The sequence below is a fragment of the Gopherus evgoodei genome, chromosome 8 (assembly GCF_007399415.2).
Source record: "Gopherus evgoodei ecotype Sinaloan lineage chromosome 8, rGopEvg1_v1.p, whole genome shotgun sequence".
NCBI lineage: Eukaryota > Metazoa > Chordata > Testudines > Testudinidae > Gopherus > Gopherus evgoodei.
In genome coordinates, this window is record NC_044329.1 from 96,562,735 (window position 1) to 96,589,446 (window position 26,712).

General features: G+C 39.3%; 1 protein-coding gene across 6 annotated transcripts in view; it reads right to left on the reverse strand.

Annotated features, from left to right (window-relative positions):
- NFIA (nuclear factor I A) overlaps positions 1-26,712 on the reverse strand; it is a 305,892-nt gene that overhangs the window by 41,592 nt on the left and 237,588 nt on the right. For 2 of the 6 annotated variants that reach the window (XM_030572275.1, XM_030572273.1), the window contains exons 7-8: positions 16,122-16,250; positions 1,857-2,035 (exon numbers count right to left, since the gene is read on the reverse strand). In XM_030572275.1, coding sequence (XP_030428135.1) covers positions 1,857-2,035; positions 16,122-16,250 — 308 coding nt within the window. The remainder of the gene's footprint in view (positions 1-1,856; positions 2,036-16,121; positions 16,251-26,712) is intronic. The other 4 variants (XM_030572278.1, XM_030572276.1, XM_030572274.1 and 1 more) reach the window with 3 other exon arrangements.

Genomic DNA, 26,712 nt, shown 5'->3' on the forward strand with positions numbered 1-26,712 from the left:
ATTATTAAAAAAGTACAAGTATTTTGTTTGGGATGTACATAATCAGAGGCAGGATGGTTCTGCGTACTCAGCTATGCTATTTCAAGTGATTACTAGGAAAACTCCTGTCCATTACTAAATAAGCTTTCAGCATCACAAAAGCAAGGACTAGGTATGGAAAATTTCAATCTTAATATACAACTAGACTATTGAGAACCATACCAATTGATGGCAGTACCATTATAAAAAAAAAAAGTAGGACAGCCTGTGAATCAGGTATTCTGTTTTAGTGACAGAAATGACAAGATCAGTTTTGACAGCACTCCACAAATTGATCCTAACTGCAGTTCTTCCGGCACTGAATGTCCAATTTTCCATTGATAAAAGCTCAGTTTTAAATACAGATACATATTCTGAATACTGCTGAAGAAAAATTGTACTTAAATCTTTGCTTAGGTATCTACTAACAGGAATTATTTAGAACTAAGGGCCCAATCCTACAGTCATTTACAGGCCTGATTCTCATTTACGCTAAAGCCACTTTAACAGCTGTGGCAATGTAAACGGGCCTGAACGTGGGTGCAACTGTAATTTCCACTGGCAGTGATGTAAAAGGGCCCTAGTGTAAATAAGAATTAGGCTTGTATATGTATGTAACTTCATATGCGTGAGTAGTACTCTTGCTTTCAAGGAGTACAGTTACTCGTGTTTGGTTGGTTGAGGCCTTACTCAAAAGTAATTTTTCAGAGATATTTTTCAACAGACAGCACCTTTAATAAACTAATATATTTAGTAACACTTCTCAAATACTTACTTGTCTTACAAGTAGGCCAATTTCCTACCAAGTAGACCTTTGCTGTATGTTCATTGTGAATGTGCTAACAGTACATAATACAGATGGTTTGGGCTAAACTAAGCATATACTCAAGGAAAAAGAAAAGCACTCTGTTGATTTGTTGTCTAGACATAAATGTAACTGCTAACATATTGCAGACATTATTGAAAGCCAGTACTGGCTGGGATATGCAGAATCAGGTATTTTGGTAGGAAAAAAGTATTGAAGACAACGTAGCTTATTAAATAAAAGTAATGCTAAGAATTACATTAATTCTGCAGGTTTACTAACACTTTCAATGTTATGTATATAAGAAAGTAATAACAATTTTGCCAATCATTATTCTGCTGGTGGGACACAATTACATGCATTTTATTTCATGAAACGACCACAGCATTATTGTAGATATGATGTAAATAAAGTTTCATTTCTGTATTTGACTGGAATGTTATTTCAATAAAGTGAAGAGGATGATTCACTTTAGTTGATTAAAAAATGAAAATGCTTATTTGAAGCATTGGAACACTGCTTAATTCTTCATAGAGATAAGGGGAAAAGATAACTGCATACAGAAATAACAAACTATAATAAACTTTACTTTTAACATCTTGGGTTCAAGTACTGGTCAACTTGATCTAAAGTGCTGTATGACAGTATTTTTTTTTTAAATGAACTTAGCTGATCTGAAACATCTGTTTCTCACCCTCCCTTTTCTTGCTCTTCTCCCCAACGCCAAAGGAATAATTAATAAAAATTATTTGGCCTTTGTATTTTGTTAAACCCAGGGGAACTAGGGTTCAAATGTCTGAAGCTGAAGCATTGGTACAGGGATCCCAGAAGGTCATTGAATCACCAGCTCTTTCTATCAAAGTACATTAATTACACCACAGTCTACGTTTGTTTTCCTGTAGTTAATATTTTTTTTTCTTGTAGCAAGTATTTTAAGGTGCTACGTTCACATGTGTGACACTCTGTTAAGATAATTCCATAGTTATGTGAGATAGGACAAACACTTCTGAAGAAATAAAAATAGCTTCCTTACATTTAGGAACCCCACCTGTCCAGCCTGCTGACCAGCATCCGGGCAGACAAGTTGGACAAACTCTTTCAGAGTCTCCTGAGGATGATAGCGGATTGCTGGGTGTGAGAAGTATTGCCCAGGCTGCTGAATAATGGGTGACGTTGGAAAATGAAGAGTCGATGGTGTTGCATGCGGACTTGCTAAAGGAAAGAAAACAAAAGTTACGTGGAGCAGATTTTTGCATTAGATAACAGTTCAAATCTATGCAGTTGAATTATTTTATAGCTCTACTTCACCTTTTTTTTTAAATGTACACTATTATTTATACAGTTGATGTTCACAATTGCTAAATCAGACCACACTGCATCCTACAGTCACTTCAGAGACAAGGTGAGGGTAAATGGAGCCAAATATTTTAAAACAACTTTCTGTGTTTTTAGTGCACATTTATAAAGGAACCAGCGGTCCTTGATAAAAGTGACAACTATTCATTACCTTAAGAGCCTTTCTAATGAATTGAGTAATAAAAACTGTATTTGGGAGATCAGAGTTGATTTAACTGACATTTCATATAACTGGTTTGCATATATGGATCTATTTTTATTTTTTACTACAAATGGTCAATGTTTTAATGATGCTCTTGTATCTCGTATAATGATGCTCTTGTACCTCATCATTTTTTCACACCAGTTTGCAAACATTTTTAAGTAAGACAATTTCATGTGATGCTCACATAAAAAGGGGCAAGCTCATTTTGCAAATGACATTCACCGCTCCCTTGTACAACTCTGAAATCAAATCTCAAACCAGACCCTAAGCCACAATCAGGAATTATGTTTAATGGAAGGTAAATTGGTGAATGTACGCGCCAAAGAGCCACACGAGAGAAGGAGAGTAAGAAAAGCTACTAACAGAATAGTTAGGGTGTAAATTAAAGGAGCCCGTTTTGCAAATTTTGCTTTCAGTTTAATACATGCAACAATACTGATCTCACCAGGATTGTAGAGGTGTAACTGAGAGCAGAAATATACCTCTTCTCCCCCACACTATGGGATACCTTTACCCAGCCCCTTGCCATGCAAAATAGATGTTCCTATGCTCATATCCACTTCTTCCCACTCATTGTGTAACTAAAACCACCATGTTACAGCACCTTGAGTTTTGCTCCTTTTCTCTAGAATGAGATTTTATCCTCTCTCCAAAGAAATCTGTCGGCTTTGTTGGGTATAAGCTTTTCTCTCACACTCAGGTTTATTTCTCACCAAAAACTAGTAACTATATCATTGTAGCTCCCTCACACACCAGGCCTGTTAAACTTCTGTGGCCTTCTGTGCCCATGTACCTCATTTGTAAACAATGAAGAACTGATTTGATAAAAGCCTGGGGAAGCATTCAGTATCTAGCTGAAATTCTTGCACTGGACTTGGAGTATGTTTAATACATGGGAAAAACCAAAGCACAGGCTCACTTAACAGTATAAGGGAAAGGTTGAAGGGATGCAGAAGAATAACCCTAAATCAAATATGGCAGAAATAAACACTCGTTTCTCAATTACTGTTATAAAAGGACCTTAACAAAACAAAAGCTAATTTCTCTCCCTTCATGCATTGGTAGTTTGATTGCATGTTACTTTTCTTTATTATTAAATCTTTACTGCTCATAAAAGTTCGTACAAGCTGTTATCACTTACTGCTTGGGATTAGGAATAAAAGGTCCACAACAGGTTTGTTTTTGCAGCATCCTACTGGACTATATAGTGTTTCTAAAATGGTGGGATGTGGGCCTCAATGAACTATTAGGAAGGGTTAGTTTATCAGAGCAAGGATCTAAACTAACTACAATGGTGATGTGCCAAGTACTTCTGTTTTGGATGTGTTAAAGTTTGAGAACTACTGGACCAGAAAGGACCCAGGACCTAGAACCCAGTCCTTCAGAGCCTGATATTCCCATAGTGCTACTAGGCGGTCATGCAGATGCACGGCCAGAGAGCATTGTGAAGAGCAGGTGCTGCAGGAAGTACTGCCCACGAGACCCAGAATGACAGTACCTGCCCTCTAATTGGCCAAGTGACCCTATTTAACCCCAGGAAGTTCATAGACTTTAATCACAGACTTTAAGGTCAGAAGGGACCATTATGATCATCTAGTCTGACCTCCACACAGATGTTGGCCTGCTGCCGATTTTGACCCTGCCTCCTTTCTCTCAATTATAACCTGGTACTATCTATCGCTGGTCTCCGAACCCAGCCTGACTCTGACCTGACTCTTGCTTGCGGAACCTGGCCTTGCATTGCCTCCTGCTCCAGTCTGGCAACTCCTGTCCCTGGGGGCCAGACCTCAGCCCAGCTGTGACCTCTAGGCAATACCACCTAGGCCCCGATCCCTTACAGGACCACTGCTCTGATCCTCTATGGTTGTTCCTATACTCAGACTAATTCATGGGGGCAAAAAACAGGGTCTATAATGGATATGCCAAGAGACCTACCTCAGTAAGGAAGCCATTATTATGGAATTCTGCATGCCTGAATGTGTAAATCCTCGTGCACACTTTTAATCAATCAGAGGACATGAAGTAAAACAGACATGGACTGTTCAAATTCAAGCAGATTTTCCCCCTCCTTTGCTCTCTTAAGATATTTCAGAAAAGTCCATACTTTTCTCATGTCTAGTTATCCTTACTATTCCAGCTGACTCTTCGTAAATCCATTTAGCACAATTTCTCCATCCCCATCCTGCATTTTTCATTAAACAAAATTTTAGATAAGTGATATGTACTCAGATCTGCAACCTTGATGTTAGTTAGCTGCCTCTTCCCTTCTCATTGAGCCATTGCAGATTTTACACAGGTTGGACAGAGACTTAGGTTCTTTTCATTTTAGTTGTTACTTTTGGCATCGCCTCTTTAGACTGATTCCCAATTCTGTGGGAGGATCCCAAGAAAAGCTGTCAGTAGAGCTGTGCAAATAGTAAAAACTAATCTCCCCTCAGGTGTAGCATGCTCTCAGCCAGTATTATATAAAATACTCCTTCCTCCAGACACATAAAACATCACAGCTTGGTCTAGATTTTGCAAAAATTTACCATCTCAGCTATTAAGCAGTAATAACCCAGTTGCAAAAACTGAACTTCTTAACTAGTGTGTCTATTATATGTATGTATATTACTATTATGCACTATTAAAAGAAAATGACACTCATTTGTCCACATAGCAACAAGAAACCAGCTAGTAAACTGCACATGAAGTGAGAGGCTGCATACAAAGTCTCAGGAATTTGTATTCCCAAGTAAGACTTTTAACAGGCCAAAGATGTATGCAAGCTCTCCACCAAACTCAGTGTATTGTATCAGTTGACAGATTCCACTAGATACACCCAGCATTATCTAATAGCTATACTACAGGACTGGGAATCAGGAGACCAGGTTTCCAGTCCTGCCTCTGAAAAATACTCACTGTGTAAGTACCGTGGGTAAGCCATTTCAGCCAAGATTTTCAAAAGTGTCCATTAAGGTGGTAAAAAACCAGGCCTGAAGTGTCTGAAGTTAGTCACTCACAATGAGACGACCCAGCTGAAAATTCTGGCCTCAAATTCTCTCTGCCTCAGTTTCCCCATCTGCAAAAGTGGCTACTACTACTTACTTCACAGAGGGTGCAGTGAAGTTTAATCAGTAGTTGTTTGTCATCTGACATCCTTAGATGGAAGACAACACAGAAGTATTTTTATTTTATGTATTTATTATTCAGAAGCCCTAAACTGCCTATTCATGCCTCTCCTTTAAACCAAAGAAATTCATATTTTATTATGGATTTTACCTATTCAACTATACAAAAAATAAAAAAGAACACAGGTTTGAAAGTCAGGGCTTCATTTCTACCTGCAGTAGGAACGCAGAGGTAGGAATCTTCAGTGTTAATAAATCTTTTGTCTGTCTGTGGGGGAATAATCCTCCTATCTCAAGGCAAGCGTAAATATTTCAAAGCACACATGACTCTAATTCCATTGAAGCTCAACTGAATCATCCCAGTCTTTTAACGGAAGAAAATGAGATGATAATGTATGGTGGCCTGCAACAGATAGACCAGTATTTTAAAACTACTATGGCTGGGCCAAGTAATTATGTGCTACAGCTGTTGCATGCTATGCTAGCTTTTTCAGTGTTTTATGGGTTCTTAGTGCTATGCAGCATAAAAGTTAGAGGATTTTTTTCAGAACGCTGAATTCAAATGTCTGATTATGAAGGCCAGTCTTGTCTGACTTTCTCCCTCCTTGATTTGTAGTAGCCAATAACAAACTAAATTACGAATAAAACAAGTCAGACTCATTGATTAGATTAGCATTTCATATGTGTCGGGCAAATGAATAAAAGATTAAGTTGTAAATTGTATTCAGTTATACAATCAGATAATAAAGAATCAGTTAATCTGAAGCAGGATATAGTTTTATTTGGGCATACAGGGCCAGACTGGGGTCCTTTCACACACTGGTGGGCACTTACTGCAGTAGTCAATGGGACTCCTCTGGTAATTGCTTGCCAGAATACAAACGGACTTCATAATCTGACCGTTAGCAATTACATCGATTCCTCCCATCTCTCCCCTCAAGGAATGAATAGTTCCCAACATATGGGAGACAGACATGCTGATCCACTTATATTTTCCCCTCCTATTCATCCTGACTTCTTACCAACCATCCTTCCAGCCAAGATGAATGGATGAAATTTCCTTCTTCATAATGCTGCTCCTTAAGTCTCCAACAGGGTCACTGTTTGCCATGCAACATCCTTCATCTCCTACTCAGCAAACGATTTTTACCCCTCTCCCCAGCTCCCAATCCAAGGAAGCAACAGACTGGGTACTCAAACCCAGGTCTTACGGATGGCTAGACCATACGACTAGACAGATGGAGTATTGGTTTCACTGGGGCAAAGTGCTAAGATAGCTATTGTATAAAGTGATAATTAAGTTTACTACTAGCTCATTAAACATTGATCATTCTTCCTAGAAATAGTAACAATATAATCATAATGAAAGAAGTAGTATTTTGTATCAGCTTGTTTTTGACTTTATTACAGTTCAGAAAGTATTTTTAAAAAGTTATTTATCTAGAAATGTTATATTGCGGTTTGTTCTCTGAGACATTTCCTTTCAGGCTTTTAAGATGCCTTAACTCCCTGCATGCTGTGAGCCTTCTCACAGCATTAAATTGGTGCAAGTGCCAGTTCAAATTATGCAAGATGTATCCCACCCTTTGTACCCCGAAGGTACTTATTCTCAAAATTGACCATATTAGAGTACTAATTGGCTAAGCCACCATGCTGGCTGATGTGAAATGCTTTCAAACACCATGAAACAGCTGTGTTTCTCGGAAATATGAAGAGTGACTTTTTAATAAGAAAAGCTGGCAATAATCCAGATTTGTTGAAAAGAACTTGCACTTCTGTGGATAATACAATGCAAGAGGTAAAGAAGAGAAGAGTAAAACAATAACTTTAAAAAGCACAGATTTTTTGTGACGAAAGCACTTACCCCAAACAAGAAAATAAATTGAGAAACTTGGGCTGGAATTTTTAAAGGCACCTAACGGTATTCATGAAGTCCCACTGAATGTCAATGGGAATTGCTTGCCTAACATCCTTTGAAGATCTCAACTTTTCTTACTACCTTTTTGAAATGGTCTTGGGTGGTCAAACGCTGGCTGCTGACTTTTTCAATGTGGCCTGGGGTTTTCCTCACCTAGGATGACCAGATGTCCTGATTTTATAGGGACAGTCCTGATTTTGGGGTCTTTTCTTATATAGGCTCCTATTCCCCCCCATACCGCTGTCCTGATTTTTCAAACTTGCTGTCTGTTCACCCTACCTTCATCTTTAATACAGATATAGTGACCACAGAAATTACAGGACTGTGCATACAGGCTATTCACTGGTAGAAAGCCACTCAAATCATGATGGAATATAGTACATTGCTGCGATCTTCCTCCCCGTGGGTGGAATTCACCCCTACGCAGGCCAGCACAAGACGTACGCACTGCTGAAGTCCCACATCATTCTCCAAAATGGAGGTTAAGTGGGGGAGTCCAGTGGGCTCTTGGTGAGCTGTCGATCTGGCCTAGGATGAGTAAAATCGGGTAGTCCTTACAACAGACACTGCAAGCCCAATCTTGTTCTCAATGAAACCATTGGGAGTTTTGCCTTCAGTCAGAACAGGAGCAGATCCATAATTGATACTCACAAGAAGGCTGAGAGTTTTGTGTCACTGATATTTTACCTTTGCATTCAAGTAGGTAATTTTTAAGTGTACCTTCAAAATACAACAAAATAGAGTTCACCCAACATACTTAGGCTGCAAGATCTTTGGGGCCGGGACTGATGATAGTACAAATAATTATGCAAATGATATACAATCACCCAAGCATGATGATGGAGGGTCTGATCCTGCTCCCATAGACATCAGTAAGAGCAAGACTGGACACATAACGGCTTATTTTCAGAGATGTTGAGTGCTTCCATTTATATTACTGAAGTCACATGGAGCTTTAGGCATTCAGCACTTTTGAAAACCAGACCTATAATGTCCTCAGTTCTGGGCTGGGTCCTGGTCCCTTTATGCTGGTCCTGCATAATAAAGTTTTGGAAATCATGTGGAACATCCACTGGGAAATATTCACGGTGTAAGTAAGATTTCCCAGTGGCACAGTACAGGTAGAAGGGCCTTGTGCCAATGCCCCCTGAGGGCCACAGCATAGGGTGTGTGCCTGGGGACTGCCTATGGGTGGGGCTGAAATATCCTGGGCTCCGGCTATTCTGAGCTGCTATATTTGAAGTCCTTAGTGACAAACTGGCCCCTAGGAAAACCAGAAAGCAGGGCTAGACTGAAATCCAAAATTAGGTCCAAGTATTAAGCTCTTGAAAACATAGTGACATTCTTCTACGTATGCTAGATAAGAAATACTGAAGGAATAGTTAAAAAGGTATAAACACTGAAGAATGCCTCTACTTCCTAAACAAAACAAACTGTAGGCCTTAGCCAAAGGTCTCTTCAATGGCCAAAAACTACCATGTAATCTACTAGTGGGGTTTCCTACTTCAAAATCAAGCGTTGACAACTTTTGCATTTTTTAAATAATCAAGACGTTTTTCATATACAAAAAGAAAAGCTACCACTGGAGAAAGGTGTAGTGGTTATTTCATAATGAAATGTAGTTGCTAAGTGGGGGAGGGATAGCCAGGAGCGGCACCAGGGTTTTTGGCACCCTAGGCAGAATTCGGGGGGCAGCATTTTGTGCACTCTCCACGGGGTGCGCGGGAGCTTCCGGTTCCACTCCCATCACGCCGCCGAAGAAGGACCCTCCGCCAAAATGCCGCAGGCGACAGCGCCAGTCATTGAGCTGCTCAGTTACCTGCTGCTGTTTTCTGCGGCACGTCAGCAGAAGGTCCTTCTTCGGCAGCGCGACGGGAGCAGAACCGGAAGCTCCCTCGCGCCCCGTAGGGAGCGCACAAAATGCCGCTCCCTGAATCCTGGCACCTTAGGCGACTGCCTAGGGTTGCCTAATGAAAGTGCCAGCCCTGGGGATAGCTCAGTGGTTCGGGCATTGGCCTGCTGAACCCAGGGTTGTGGGTTCAGCCCTTGTAGGGGCCACTTGGGCATTTGGGGCAAAGATCAGTACTTGGCCCTGCTAGTGAAGGCAGGGGGCTGCATTCAATGACTTTTCACGGTGTCTTCCAGTTCTAGGAGATAGGTATATCTCCTATTATTATTATTATAAGTTTACAAAAGAAATGTAAATTATCTTTCCAAAAAAACCCTATAACCTTTATGTGTGTGATGATATAATTCTGCTTTGATACTAAAAAGGGCATGGTAATGGAATCTGTGACTTTGGAGTGATATATTGCTGTTAAGTTAATAGGACTCCACGTTCCCATTTCTAATATCAGTGTTTTTTCCCCTATTTCATTCTGTAGATGGTAAGCTGATACTACATAAACATTGTTAAAGCTATAGTTCCACGCTACAGTAATTCACTTAACTTTAACATGATTTATGGTTCTGTCAATAGGGGAGGTTGAAAATCCTAAGCTCTGATGCTTAAACATGGGTTCCATATTCAAAGTAATAATGTGCTTTTTGTGCGTGTCTGAGGTTACAGAATTTAGCATAAAGCAGAGATAAAAATATTGCAGTTCAATGCACTGTTAAAAGCACAGAGTGTAACTTCACGGATACATGAAAGAAAGCAATGAACCCGAATACATAATCAGTGAGAGAGCAGGTAAAATACTTAGGTCCTTCAGCACTATATTTTTATATTATTTTTTAGATTTGCATGAAATCTTATAAGTATTTTTACACTCTCGCCCCTTTTTTAAATACTTTTGCTCACTTAGATCAGCTCTCTTTGTCAGGATGAGTTTAAATCTAGGTCCACTTTGTTAATCACTCCCCATTATTCTCTCTGGCACTTCCCCCAAGGCATTTTGCCTCTTTAAGAGATTAAGCGACCAAGTCATCTTGTTGCTCTAACATGTCCTCACTGGAACAATGTATTAACACAATTCCTCTGCAAAGAGCCCTCTTTAGAAGTTTGCTGCAGGGATGACAAATTAACCCAGCATGGTGTCCCACACATCTATCTCAGTACAAATTATTAGTGTAATAGAGCTTTTCGTTATGCATTTATCTAGTAATTATTGAACAGTTACACAAAACGAAGCTGAGCAATCATGGCCCTTTATGAGGCAATCTCAGTGGGTGGTCTTACAGTTAATTTAGGATAGTAGTCCTCTAAGCAGTTCACTCACACACAAATTAGCTAAACAGCCTGTTCCTTTAAATATTTCCTATGTCACAGGGTAACGCTTTACAATACAATAAAGGTGGAGTTTTAATTACACGGTTCCTGACTTTTGTTTAGTTGGAGTTTTAGCCATTAGCAAGCCTCTCCCGTTTCAGCTGGGATGTTAGAGAAAGCAGTATTTGGGTGGTGAATGTAATCATTACTAAATCCTGCCTTTGAAGTTCTCTGTTAGGAAGCCGCTTTTCCTCTACCTTCCATATTATCCGAAGTAGGGCCAACCTCAAACACTTGACACATACGGTTGGCTACACACAGGTATAACCCCATCTTTATTTTTGAATTGCCTCGGCAAGTTGCTATGTTGGTTAAGTGTCACTGTGTTAGCTAATCTGTGCTGGGTATTCAGACTCTGCAAAATGGGTATGATTTTTTCATATTATGGCACAGTTGTTTGGCTTGTCTTTAACATCTTACAGATCAACTATTGAAGTGTCTAGCTTTGGTATGTTTGTAGTTTCTCCCAGGGTTCTAGGAAAGGCTTGGGCGATATATGAGTTAGCAGTGTGGCCTTGTCACCAAGAAGACTAACAGCATATTGGACTGTATTTGTAGGAGCACTGCCAGCAGATCGAGGGAAGTGATTATTCCCCTCTATTTGGCACTGGTGAGGCCACATCTGAAGTACTGCATCCAGTTTTGGGTCCCCCACTACAGAAATGATGTGGACAAATTGGAGAGAATCCAGCAGAGGGCAACAGTAATGATCAAGGGGTTGGGGCACATGACTTATGAGGAGAGACTGAGAGAACTGGGCTTGTTTAGTCTGCAGAAGAGAAGAGTGAGGGGCCATTTGATAGCAGCCTTCAACTACCTGAAGGGGGGTTCTAAAGAGGATAGAGCTCGGCTGTTCTCAGTGGTGGCAGATGACAGAATAAGGAGCAATGGTCTCAAGTTGCAGTGGGGGAGGTCTAGGTTGGATATTAGGAAACACTATTTCACTAGGAGGGTGGTGAAGCACTGGAATGGGTTACCTAGGGAAGTGGTGGAATCTCCATCCTTAGAGGCTTGTAAGGCCCGGCTTGACAAAGCCCTGGCAGGGATGATTTAGCTGGTGTTGATCCTGCTTTGAGCAGGGGGTTGGACTAGATGACCTCCTGAGGTCTCTTCCAACCCTGATATTCTATGATTCTATGATATAGCATACAATAACCAGCACTCTGAGGGAACCTCTAGGGGCAACTGGAGAGATTCCATTCTGGAATATATTATTTCACAATGGTATACGTCACTGTATAGCCCACTCCATTAAAGTCAGTCAGTACAAATTCATTAAGCGCTTTGCTGCATGTTAGTTTAATGGGCAACCAACAAGCACACTTTTGAAGCACAATGACACACTTTGGTGACCATCCAAGTCTTAGTGGAAATACTGTACTATGTGGGAAAATCACATTAAGACAACATTAGACATTCCCCTAGTGCTTTTTTTCCTGCATTCCTTTCTTCTGCTCACATATCCATTGCTTTGGGTTCCTCACTTTCGGCCACATCCCCTGTTCCCTGTTCTTTGTATCTGTGTGCCTCCTTCATTTCTCTCCCTTATCTATTTCTTTCTTTCTTTCTGCTTTGCCTGCCTGCCTGCCTGCAGGATCTACACAGTCATAGTGTGAGAAGTGATGTACATGTCAAGATGGGCTGTTGTATGAACCTCTCTAGGATTTCATGATCATGGTCAGTTTAACTTTGTAGCCAGCTCCAGGTGGTAAAGTCACTAAAGTGTAAGGAGCTTTTCGGGCATTAGTACATTGCTACTATGTAAATATTGCCTATTATTTCAGTATTTTGCTGTCTGGTAAAGATTGCAAGCAGCCTGATGACTGGTAAACAGATTGGCTTTGCAATGAATGCATAATCACTTTGTTGGAACACACTGACCATCAAAAATGTTACCCTCATGTAATGAGACTATAGTACTTAAGAAATAAAAATCTTGTTGCTTGAATTTTTAAGAATTTGCAATTTATTTTAAAGCTGATAGTCATGTCAAAACTTAAAACTGAGGCTATAGGTAATGCTGCCAACTGCCAAACATAATACTTAGTTTGAGACCTATGTATCCTGCTTCAGAGAAGATCAAGGTTCATGGAGTCATGCCAAGAAAAACTGCCCTTGTTAACTGAGAATCCATGAATCACTTTGGTAGCTTACCACTAAAGAAACCTGGAACTTGCCACCATCTGTTGGCTGTAGGGAACAGAAGAGACAGTCTCTAAAGAACTAAGGTCCTTGGGCCAGGACTCACTGCACATCTGATCCTCTGGCCAGCACCAGATTTTGTCAGCTGACTACTGCATAGGTGAGTTAAGAGCTGACACCAGCACAGAGGAGAAGCAGCCACACATGGCCCTCCATAGCACAGCACAGCTGCTTGCTTCAATCCATTCCATGGGGTTTTCTAACTGTTTCATTCAGTGGAACACTTCATAACAGACACATCCACTTTTGGACCAGCTTCCTAACACTGATCCCCACAATGGCTTTGTTCTCACAATGTTTCATTCTGCAGACTGCTAGGAAAGGCTCTGTGCATCTTTAGTCATTTGCAAACTAGAACAGGGTTCCAAGGCATGACTGGAAGGCTGTGAAAGCGGCAAGTGTGTGATGGAGAACTTAAAACAATGGACTGCCAACGGCATATCTCTTAAACATTCTACACACATTTCTTTGCTCTCTATTTTGCACAGTGTGTGCAAATAATTTGTATTGGTATGAATGTGAAATGTTTGTGGTGCACACACTCCCCCCTCAAAAGGAAAATAGATCCTTTTTTAATTGTTTGGCTGACTCAGGGGTTTATTATGATTGTAACCTGCTTATATACAACTTCTTTCTCAGTAATTTTTCTCAGCAGCATGGTGACTGTTTAGTGCACTGTATTCACCCCCCAGGAGACCCAAAATATTGTAGATGACAGACTGCTGGCCACTGATACATGATAAAAGCGAACTCATGGAAATTTCTCACCACACAAGGTGAACAGACAGTGTACACTACATTTTACTTGGCATGTTGCCACTAAACTGTGCAACCTCCAATAACTAGTAATATATAATAATTGTTTGGAGAATATATCAATTCATATAATGAGGTTATTGCTCCTGTGTCATCTTCTTATGCTTGAAAAGCTTCTCTCCTTCCTCCTCTGCTGTTGATTCTAATGTACACTTTGGGGGATTGAACAAAGGTCACAGTCTGGATCTGCAGATGGTAATATAGTAATCCACCTCAGAACAGAATAATTGTTGGAGAAGAGGAATAAAGACAGCCAGTGATAAGTGGAAATAGAGTCCTGGAGAGGAGCCATCTATCCAATAAAGATTCCAGTTTGGAACAAGACCTTTCTGGGTGATACTTTTAAAAGGACCTCAAAGGAACTCAGATATTAACAGAGAGCGGGATTTTCTTGAAAATCCACAAAAATATGTTAGTGAGTGAGCCTCAAGTGGAACAAGATCTCACTGACTGATGCTGAAAAAAGCAGATTTTTGTTTAATACACTAGGACCTATGACTGTCTTCTATAGAGTTAGTGCACACATTTTCTTCCAGCATTTAAAAATAAAATTGTGAAAAAGAATCATTATAATCTGATCTTCCAAATTCTTTGCACCCTTGTGAACAGTCTCCTCACCCAACTAGCAGATTTCCCCAACAGCACACCAAATTTCTCAATAGATAATGACGATAAATTTGAACAAGACTTGTATAGTGACATATTTTTGTTTAAACCACATAAAAATGCAAAATACACAGAGTCTAAGTAAGAGCACAAATGGGTGCATATCGGTCTGTGTAGCGGGGTGGTCACCCATTCCTGCCCTGAAGGACTTGAAATCAGCCCTGGGACAGGGCTGAGGCTGCATGAGGGCTGCTGCTAGGCAGAGCAGCAAGCCTCGGCTGATTGGGGAAACAGCCACAGCTGGGGCCATGCCCCAATCAGACCAACGTAAAGGGGCACCAGGGTCCAGGAAGGACATGGCGGCCAGCAGCAAGACATTGGCCAGCAGAGGGCACTCCGGAGCTGGAAAAGCTAATTCCCTGGACAACTAGCAGGAGGCGCCAGGCCAGTGGGTCGCCGCTCTGCTTTAGTCTGGTATGTCTTAAATTAAATAAACTGGGGTGAGGTAAAATCTAACTAAATACTGAATAGGATTTGTTAACCAACTAGTCAATAGTACAGAACTAAAGGGCAGAAAGTTTAAGAGTATTACAAGGTAGGAATTTAGTGTCAGCTGATGTGCAGCACACTATGTTGTTAATGTTACTTTCATTTCACTCGTTTTTTGAAGATATTATATGTTTGCTTGGTACCTTAGTTCCACAGGAAAATAATAATTCTTATATGATTAACAGCCAACAGCTTGACTCCACTGATTAGTCCAGTATGTTTTAAATTTCTAAAACTATACAGAAACCTTAAGCCTGATTCTAAACTAATACCAATCTTACACTGGCGATTTTCCACAGACTTATGCACCATCCCCTTACAGTATACAGACAATAGAATTATTCCTGGTTACACTGATGTAAGTGATGACAATAAACCCAATAAAGACATCTTATAAAAAGGAAAGTACAAAATGTGGACTTTCTTTTATCCAGGTATGAGTTGCTAGTAAGTCTTCCACACCTCATCAATTGAACAATAATTATTTTGAATAAAGCAAAACCCACGACAGAAAGAATTGTTACAATTATTTCATTCACATTTTTATATTTTCACACAGAAAATTTACTAAATGATTCATTCATTTGTGGACAGCACTGTGCACAAATGTGCTCTCTTTCTAACGTGAACTGTGAATCATATTTATTTTTTCTAGGTTAATGTGGATATATCTTTCTAACAAATGTATAAGTACATGGAGACCCGGAGGACATCTGTTTTATTTGAAAAGCTAGTCAGAAAATATTGTGAAGAAAACCAGCCAAAGTACTGTAGGAACCAATCTACAACTTCAAAGGAGTCCACTAATGAGGGCAGTTCTCCGGCACACTAATACCAACAGCTGGAATACAAAATAACACGCAATGAAAACTGAGGATGTCAAAAGGAGATTAGCAAATTTTAGATGTTGAATGAGGATCCCCATCTTTAGCAGATAAATGAACCTATCGTATATATTGACATGGACAATAAAAAACACAGCAAGTAACCCGTTCTGTAATTTTTCTGATGAAAAATAATGACTTCTCCCCACAAAAAACTTTGGAAAATGTTGAATTGTCACCAAAAACTTTAACAAACAGACCCCAGTAAACAAACACAGTTTTCAATAACTGAAACCTTCAGGCTACCAGTTTTGAAATAGCAAAACCTCTTATCATGTGTGTCACTGGCTGATGGTGACTTTCAGTAGAAAATAATGCTGATTCAGGGTGTGGAGGCTAAAGTTTATTAAGCTGATTCTGGGCTCTTGGGTAAGGCCTCACCTCTGGGTCCTGTAATGACAGGTCGATGATGCTGTGTGAATGCCGTTCCAAGGGAGGAGGTCTGCGAAGGCGAGGGACTGCTGAAACCAGACTTCTCTGACTTCTTTAATGTGGTTGGCGATGGCATTCCTGGCAAGAATGATTGATAAGTGCAATTTAATAATGCTAGGTCATGGAACGACAGCCTATGCATTGTGAAAGTGGGTGCAGAAGCAGCTAAATAAACTTAAAGGACAAATAAAATTGAATACAAGCAGCTGAAAGTTCACTTTTATTTATGATCTTTTTGGGGTAGGAGTGACCCTGATTTGCTCTGAGTAGTAAGTACTAAAATGCAGCCATATTGTCTTTTAAATCTGAAGTACAGAGAAGATGCAGCTTTTTTGTTATTATTAATTATTATTTATTATTAAATCCTAACTATGCTTTATTTTTAGAAACCTGCAATAGTTACAGCACTTGGATTTTTACATGTTTTTAAATAGTTAATGCTGCTAGCTAGTCTGTCCTTAACTCACACTATTTTATTGGACTATTGCACGTGGATATTTTAAGTGTGTTGCAAGATCAATACACAAGGAGAGAAAGAAGGAATCTCACTCCAAACTCTGAATTTCCTTATCCTTCCTCAGCTTAGTTAAGACTTGGTTATTTTAAAAGCATTTATTTGTGTGGTTATCTTTGCTTCATTTTTATTTTTTTTAAATGTGCATGTATATATTAAAGTCACAATTACATAGTTTCAGAGCAGTTGCTATACCCGTGAAAATATAGCAGATGCTTCCCGTAGAAAACAGAACTGCCACTGGGGTGAAAACATTTCTATTGACATTATATTGACCTTCAGACTTAGGGCTGGTCTACACTACGGGGGAAAATCGATCTCAGATACGCAACTTCAGCTACGTGAATAACGTAGCTGAAGTCGAAGTATCTAAGATCGAATTACTCACCGTCCTCACGGCGCGGGATCGATGTCCGCGGCTCCTCATGTCGACTCCGCAACTCCGTTGGGTTGGTGGAGTTCCGGAATTGATATAAGCGCGTTCGGGGATCGATATATCGCGTCTAGATGAGACGCGATATATTGATCCCCGAGCAATCGATTGCTACCCGCCGATACAGCAGGTAGTGAAGACGTAGCCTTAGTGCAGTGTTAATATGACAATTTGGATTTATTCTTCCACGTGAGCCATTTTTGTTGATATCATATCAACTCTGTGGGTCATTCAGCTCTGATGCAATATCAAAAATATTAGTAGAATGGATGTTTTGCAATGGACTCAGTAAAATCTGGGATGTTTAGTATGCTGTCTATACTAGGATAGGTGGATATGCAGTATTATATATATAGTACGTGTGTGTATGGGTCAGTATCTATATTACTACAGACATAGATACACACACATGCAGATTGTCCACACTGTATTTATAGTTCATTTTCAGTGTATCCATCTATTGACAGATATGCAGAAAAAATGTTAAGTTCTTTGGGCTACAATTGAAATAGCAAAAAAGAAAATGGATTGTTCTGAATAATGGTAGCTTTATAGTCCCCAAGACATTAATTTACAACACAGGGCAGTGTGCTTGTGCATTGCGGGACTGGAGTCTTAATGGTCCCAATTAAGTTTTGCAGCTCACATATCAGTAAGTTAACTAAAGTGGGGGCATAGGTGAAGTCCCATTTCGAAGCAACTAGTGTTTATCTAGAGCAGGGGTAGGCAACCTGTGGCACGCGTGCTGAAGGCGGCACACAAAATGATTTTCAGCGACAATCACACTGCCCAGGTCCTGGCCACTTGTCCAGGGGGCTCTGCATTTTAATTTAATTTTAAATGAAGCTTCTTAAACATTTAAAAAACCTTATTTACTTGACATACAACAACAGTTTAGTTATATATTATAGACTTTTAGAAAGAGACCTTCTAAAAATGTTAAAATGTATTACTGGCATCTGAAACCTTAAATTAGAGTGAATAAATGAAGACTCGGCACACTATTTCTGAAAGGTTGCCGACCCCTGATCTAGAGACTGTTTTCTATCAAGTGTTTCCCTGGTGGTAGCTGTTTCTTCACAGCAGGAAAAAGTTAACAACTAAATTTTATTTTAAAATACAAGTTTAGAATAGAGGGACTGTGGCACAATGCAACAAAAATGGGATCTATTTTCTCATGATTTACTCTAATCATGATAAAGTCTTTTTGATGGGGGAGAGGCATGTGAAGGTGGGCTGAACTGTAATGTGTTTGAATGAAGTATTAACAATCTTTCAGATGCAATGTGTCCCAACGTAGCCTGCTAATTCACTGGTCAAATGGCAAGGAGAATGAATGTACATTGTGATGTCACAAAAAGGATGGAGCTTATTTAGGGTATGCTAAAAACTTTGGCAGATGCCATCTGGGCATGTTTGGAAGTGATGCTTAAATCACTTTATTTTTAAATGTTTCCCTCCACAGCAAGCAAAGACTCTATGCCTCAATAAAAACAATGGCCATGTCATAGTCCAAGTAACAATTTCAAGTATTTTGCTGTATGTGTGTGTGTGTGTCCGTCCATGGGCATCACATGTGCACACAGTATAAACATATGTGCACACTCGGTATACAGTGGTCCTTGAGCTTGCACAGAAGTGCAGGAGGGGAGGGGGTATATAATGAGCCATCCTCCCCACACTGGCTAGGGGCAATCACAGTACTTATGCTAACAGGAGCACAGGAACAGCTCCCTTTGGGAAACCATTAAATCCAATCTGGGATACCCTAAAGGGGACAGGACCATGACATCTCCTCTGCACTTGTCCACGGAGCTGCCTGGGTGCACCAGGGGAGCAGGCTGCATTACCTTATGGGAGGATGCAGCTCATGTACTTCCTTTGCATGTTGGGGAGCTGAAGGGAGGTACTGAATACAGAGAAAGGGCTGAAATTCATCCTTAATCCACAGTACAATATTTTGTTTAATTCAAAAACATAAGGGAAACAAGGGAAACAAGCCCTCTTCATGCTCAGAAATTTTCAAGGTAAGGTAAGTTTAATTATTAAATGTTTATGTCCACATTAAGAGAACATCCTGTGTCTGCCTGCATGGGCATACAAGGCCTCAGATGCAATGGAAATGCTAAGTTTCCTCTGTGTAGTGAGGGCCAGGAACTGCAGAGGCCCTCAGGGGCAGACCTCTGCATTGGAATTCAGAGGAGGGAATGAGTGTGTTAGGGCTGTGACAAGAACATGAGAAGTGGGACTGCACACAGAGCAGTTCTACTGGGCCATAAACCCATGTTCAGGTAGGAGCAGTGTTGTTCCTTGTATCTTCCACTTTTTGCCATATCCTCTAGCAATGTGGTTATGAGGAAGACACTAAAACATTTTAGACAGCCTATAAACTTTCTTCTGCTCTAGTGCTATAAAACTGCTTAATTGATTTAATCCAACTTTTGTTTAAAACAAAAATCTCTCTGGGCTGAGAACATATGCACCAACCCAAAGTAAATTCACATGACTGAGTTATAAACACCTAAAGCTGAGGATTTAGAATGAAAAGGCCAAATAATCTTGAACTATGGCAGAGCTGAGTGGCATCATTATCATATGGGAAAGGTTTTTATAAGATCACAACAGCTGTAATGTACAAACAGAGCTTCTACTATAAATTTAGTTATGAAATAACCAATGGATAGAAAAACAAATGTTGATGCTGGAATCATAATTAATTCATTATCATCATAATAATTATCATTTTAACTTACCATTGGTAAATGGTTTGGTTTTGAAACAACAGACAGCATTGAATTTTTGATCTTATTTTACTTTTGATGCTAAATTATTAGTTTATTATAAGGGATTGTATCCATCAGATCTCAAGGAAAAAGCAACTGCTTCACAGTTTATTGGAATATGCAAACAAGATTTTAATTATTTAACTTAAACTTGACTAAGAACAGAGCAGGGGATGAACTGCCAGCTCACTTCTGAGCAAATTTTGTCCTTTAAGATGGAAGGGGGCAGCAGTAAGTTAGGCAGTGCAAAGCAATTAGCATCATTCACATTTAATGGCGAGCTAGCATCGTGCTCTAGCAGCAAAATTCAAACATTCTATGAATGGGTTAATAAAAGGAGAAATACAGTTTGCATGCAAGAAAAAGGTTTCCAGGAACAAGCCAAAATATGTCCCATTCTTCTAAATTTATCACAGCCACGAGACATCATCCCTGAGACTGCCAGAAATGACTTTTTTTTTCTTTCAATTTAAAATACCCCCTCTCACTTAGCACCATATGTTTGGTTGATGTGCCTGATTTATCCTGCATATTCTTTAGTCCATCCATTTCATATATTCTTATTTTGTTCTTTCACTAAGTCATATTTTTCAGTCCTGGTCAATTCCACTTTAGCTTCTTTCAGGAAAGCAAAAGCATATGGGACTGAAGTTTAATCATCCAGAAAAAAATGGCCCAGGTACGCAACTCTTACTTAGTCCCACTGACTTCAACTGGTGGTGTGGATTCTTCACACCTCTAAAAACCAGGCCACTTATTTAATAGTACTTCTCTAACTCACAGGGATGCTGTGAAGATAATTAGATTAAAGACTGAGGTGTTTAATCATGCCATCTTTTAACCTAAGATAGACAGATGACTAAACATGGATTCGGATGCCCAACTTTTGGCATCCATGTTTGAGAACCATGGCGTTTTAAATTTCTTCCACTATATTCCTGATAGCATGGTGGTTTCAGCACACTAAGGACTAGCCTTCCACATCAGGCGCAGCTCTGAATAAGGGGTGGTGGATAAGTCGTACCATGCCAGGCGGTATTGTGATGAGGAGTGACAATTAGTTCCTCTTTCCTGTATGCTCAAGGGCAGCAGCAAATTATAATGTCCCCCAAACCAGCTCAGCTGTAGTGGCCGGCCAGTGAATGGGAGGGAGCCAAGCTCCACCCAGTCCTTGACCCTTCCTACTCACATGCTGTGAGGAAGATGTAAACAAGCACTGCCTGAGCCCAGGACTGGGTAGCCCACGTGGGGTCTAAGGGTGGTTCTTACTCCCCACATTGCCATGAAGTCCAAATTTCTGATGAGCCCTACATTTCTTGTTCAGAGTCACAGATTTCATAAAGACTGGGTCTGATTCTCCCTGACTGATATGAGTGTAACTGAGAAGAGAAATGGGCCAACAGCATTTAAATTTTTTTGACAATTTTAACTGCAGAATAAATGGAAAAGCTAACTGCTAAATTAAAAAAGGAAAATTGAGGAGTTTTATACTATAAAACACAGGTGGAAATCTAAGTGGCTACCTCAACTTACTGTACTTTTATTCTTGTCATTATATATATATATAAAGCCAAACATATGAGGCCTCAGCCTGCGCCCATTTATTAAAGGTTTGTCACTCTCTTCAGCGGGAGCAAGAGCAGGCCCATAATGGTGCTAAATGGAACAAGATGTGGTTTTTTGAAACCAAATATTAGTTTTTCATGGGTTTTTCAGTTAAAAATAAGTTTAAGAACAGTACACAATAAACAGAAAATTCAGACAACAGAAATCTTGAAACTGTCCGCAGCAATATTTTCTCCAAAGAATTTGTTTTCATTTTCAAAATTAAAGCATTCTGAATTTTCATTAATTTGGCAATTCCTAAACATAAAGCTATTTTGTTCATTCCAGATCATGCATCACACCCTTCTGCTCAATGCACAAACACAAGCATGAAGTGCTTCTGGTTACTGGAGCTATTGAACTGATGATGAAGTCCCGCAGTAAGACCTTCCAAAACTCTGCACTTCGCAAACCTCCAACCCAAATTTAATCCATGAATATTCAGGAATATTTCACGTTCACCATCTTCTAAGGATCACTGGAGCATTGCGATATTTTTAATTCCTATACCTCCTGATATTTGCCAGTACAAAAAGTACAGAAAAGGCTTCCTAACGCACATCCAAAGAGTCTTAAAATTTCCATGTAAGAGATTGATGTTTATTAAATGAATTAGAGAAGGATGTGTAAGAATTCAGTCCACAAAAACCATTCCCACAGTAAACAGATACCTAGTAGCCTACTTTCCACACATTCTATGGGGTCATTCTCCTCTCACTTACACTGGTATAAAGCAGGAGTAACTACAGTGAAGTGAATGGAGGTACATTAGTGTAAGAGGAGACTGATGCCCTCTCTCTTTCTAGATAGTTATATATCTAATGTGACCTCCATCTAATTTCACTTTAGTATTGTCTTTAGCCAGTACCTTCCTGATAATACACCACCACCATAACATAACATCTAAATCATAACACACAACTCAATAGCAAGTCAGTCAGATTTGTGTTAACTAATTTCCATCTACCAAAACACTCCCAGTAGCTGTCTGACACTGGAATTTCATATGAAAAGGTAAAGGTGCAATAGAACCTTGGGCTTTAGTAACACCTTGAGGTAATATAAAGAGGAATATGGGAGGCTCAAATATTAATGAGGAGTTGACAAAACAAAATATTTGTTTCAAAATAAAAGGTGATGCATGAAGGCAAGATGGCTGTTGAATGAAAGCTTGTTAGTATCTGATATGTTGGAGGAATCACGCAACGACTGTTCATTCTATTGTGAAAATGACCTCAGCATGCCACTGAGATCAGTCAGAATTCTACAGAAGTGTTGGTCATGTAAATTGGTAAGGGGACCCTTCAACTTGTCCTCTTGAGTTTCCTGTAATTTTGATGACCATGGTAATGTCTGTCATATTTGTTACACTTACTGCTAAACAAATTTTAGCAGTCATCAGCTGACACTTGATCACATTAAGTGCTGTATGCCAGTTTACTCTGATTGTAACTCCAGTATGCACACAATACAAGATAGGTGGAAGTTTGCTCCTTTTCTAACAAGTGTACTTTATTTTCAATTGTTTGAATTTCTAGTTGTATGTTTGGGATGCATCTTCTCCTGCGCTCCCCACAATCATTGCTCAATTCCTACCAATGAGTGTCACATTTCATAAAACAAAATCCAGCTCAATGAACAAAGATAAATAAAATAAAAGATCCACATTCTGTCATTTATGAGTTTAGACTACTCTATATGAAAATCAGTTGATACACAATATCAGTTTCTTCTGGATCTATCTATCTATCCACTCATAAGCATAGTACCAGAATGGCTTCCAAATATTTAAGATAATGAAACAATAGAGACATACTAACTCATCAAAGACATAACAACTTCAATATTCCAAATATAGCAGTAAAATCTTTGTCCCAGTAATTGTTCCAAAGAATTGTTAAAAAGAGATTGATTAAAAAAAAGGACTAAGATTTTCAAAAGAGCCTAAGGGAGTTAGATGCTCAACTCACTCTGAAATTCAATAGGATTCAGAAATTAAAGTCCTTTAGGTCCCTTTGAAAATCTTAGCCAACGATGGTAATGAAAACAAGACCAGATTCTTGTCCCAAATAACGAGGATAAACATTTCTGTTGGTGTGAAATGATGCCGTTCCATTTACAATAGAGTGGCATCAGGTCATACCAGCAGAAAAGTTGGCCCAGAGAGTTATGCAATTTGCAGTAGGAGTCTTACCATCAGTTTTTAAGCAGATAAGTACCCACTAAAATCAATGAGGGGCTTTGCCTAAAAATCTGTGGTACAACATGGCTTACAGAAAGAACAGGAACCTATTTGTTTGTGGACACACGTGTAACATCATCTGGATTGATTTACATTTGATATGCAAAGCTATCTTCCAGCTATGTTATTGAAGTGATCAGCGAGGTCTCTAATAAGAAATACTTCACATACTATCAATTACTTTATAAAATTATTTCATGAGATTTTTTTATTATTTGAAAATTATGAGAAGTTGAATGTATAGCATGAAAAATTAAAAATTTCAACTAAATGTTAGACTCAATGTTAGCTTCAATGTCCTTTTCTATTGCACAGAAAAAAATAAAAGAATCAAAAATGTCTTTAGATATCTACTGAAATTCAAAATTAAGGTTGTTCTGCGGCAATGTTTTATGAGAGTTTTTCAATATATTTGGTAGATTAGATATAGAAGTAGGCACGAATTGCAGTCATCCATATGAGAATATACCTTTATGTGAGTGCTTTGGAGATGGAACATCAATGGCTGTAAGGCAAAAAAGTGCCATTGTAAATTCAAATGGCATTTACAAAGCCCTCTAAAAAATCTTTGCATATGATCATAGCTGAGGTATGATATTTTTGCAAGTAAAAGACCAATAGATTTACGGTTCAGCTATATCTTCCCCAGATGCATATGGATGCTACATTTCACGTGATACTAAATGCAGTTTTAGTAACCAAAAACAATATGGAACAGAAAATCTGAATCTATTTTCTCAAACACCATTTGTTCCATATTTGTTGACTCTAATAGATCAAATCCATCCGTGGTCATATATTACAATGATGTCTACTAACCTCACAAACTATGAGATGGAAAAGGGTAAAATATGCAGATTATTTAGACCTATGACCTTACCTATTGCACGATAATGTTTTAAATTGACTTTTACAACGACAAGAATAAATTCAATGTTAACAGTACTTCTGAAGACTCCAATTCTATATACAATCATTTAACATATTGTTCAATTAATAAATAGACTGTACTTAAACAGGATTAAATGTAAATCATAGCTATTTTAAAAGTCTTATTAAAACAGAGATATGGCAGGTCACATGGTTTCTGCACAATGTGGGGGTGAAGAGTTTATTCACTATTCCAAAGAAATAAGTTACAGCAATTTGAACATGTGCAGTATATCACATTGTGAAAATGGATTTATAGTCATACAGGTCAAGAGTGCACCCAGGAAATTGTTATGTATTGGTATTCAGTGGTACTTGCAAAGTATGAAATAGATCACACCTTAATAGTTTATCTTAAAAGTCAGAGGATGGCAACAGCCATCTTCAGCTACATAATAAAGAAGGAATTTGTTGCTGACTGACAGCTGGTGTGTTCTTTAATTTGAGAAACTAAGTTCCAAACTATACACTGGTGCTCCTCTGATGGGAAGGACAATTTCATCATGATGCTGGCATCATAGACAGAGCCACAGGAAGATTTGGCAGTTTATACCGAGGAAAAAACAAGCACACTACATTTTTAAAGTCCCCATTTCTCTGAGGCAGAAGAGTCTGCTAGATGAAATAAAACAATGTTTTTCTGTTTGCAAATCCTCCAAAACTTTGCAGAAGGAGAGAGGTGCTCCCTAGAAGGATATGAAAGTTTCCATGTATAGGAGGTAGGAGATGGAGGGTTTAATAAAAGAAGAAGCTGCACATTGTAAGGAGAGGGGAGTGCACAGAACCCAAGGTTTATGGCAGTGGAACAGGTCCTGAGAGAGAAGAGGCATTTTTGACAGTGAGTGCTTTTGAGTATCACTGAAGAGAACGATTTATGTGAAAGGAATTCCCACAATGGCAGCATACACAGATCACAGCAAAGAGAATGCAGAACATTTATGATGAATATTTTGAACTTATTAGAAGACAGCAGCATACCCTGAGCATGACAGGAGTTTTCTCTTTCATCCTGTGATGAAGTCTGCTGGGGCCAGACAGTAGGAATAAAATCATATACAATGGTTGTGTAAGCACTCCCACCGCATTTTTCTCTGAAGCTACCGTGATTCCTGAGAGATTCCTGTTTCATAAGGGAAATTAAAAGGAGATGGGGTGGGGAAAAATAGTTTTTACATTTATTGCAGCCTCGAAGATACTAGGTGAAGTCCTGGCCCTGCTGAAGACACTGGGAGTTTTGTCACTGACTGCAAAAGGGACAGGATTTCATGCACCCTTAATGATTTGATGAGCTCTGGTCTATGTAGTGAGACAATATAAGAAACACTTATTACAATATCTCAGCCTGGTCTCAAATAACAAATGACAGTGGCAATCGTGGTTTCTCTGGAAAGCACCATAAGAGAATCATGAGGGCTGAATGCATCCACAAGAGTGCACAAGATACTACCTAAAATTCAAAGCAAACTGCCAGGTACTTGGGGATGTTCCCAATAGGTAAGATACGCTATGCAAAAGTCACTGGAATTTTGCTCCACTCTGGATCACCGCATTTTGCTCTGCAACTGTTACATTTTATTTGAGAATCTGTTTAAACTTTACATGTAACAGGAAATATCCTTTTTTTCCCTGTCCAGGTATTGCCAACAACTTCCTTTCATCTATTCTCCTGACGTGAATAAATCCCATTACCATGGTAAGGGCCTGAATGAACAGGGGTGGAGTGACGGAAAGTTTCTGGGTTCCTTAAGAGAAAACTTGTATAAAGCTGTAGAATCACAAAATGTTGGCTGCTGGTCAGGCTTCCACATCACAGAAGATGGACGCATTTAGGCTCCATCAAGCTGTAGCAAATAAGGCTGCAAAACAGCCCATATAGTGAAAGACCTCTTTACAGTAACTTTTAAAAGTAGTTTATGTAGGACCACTAGGAGGATGCATCTTGCCATTTGACCAAGTTTTTGCAAGGTTTGGCATGGGACAGATTTATTTTTATTGTTAGACACAATGGCAGATAGGAATATGAAGCCCCAGAA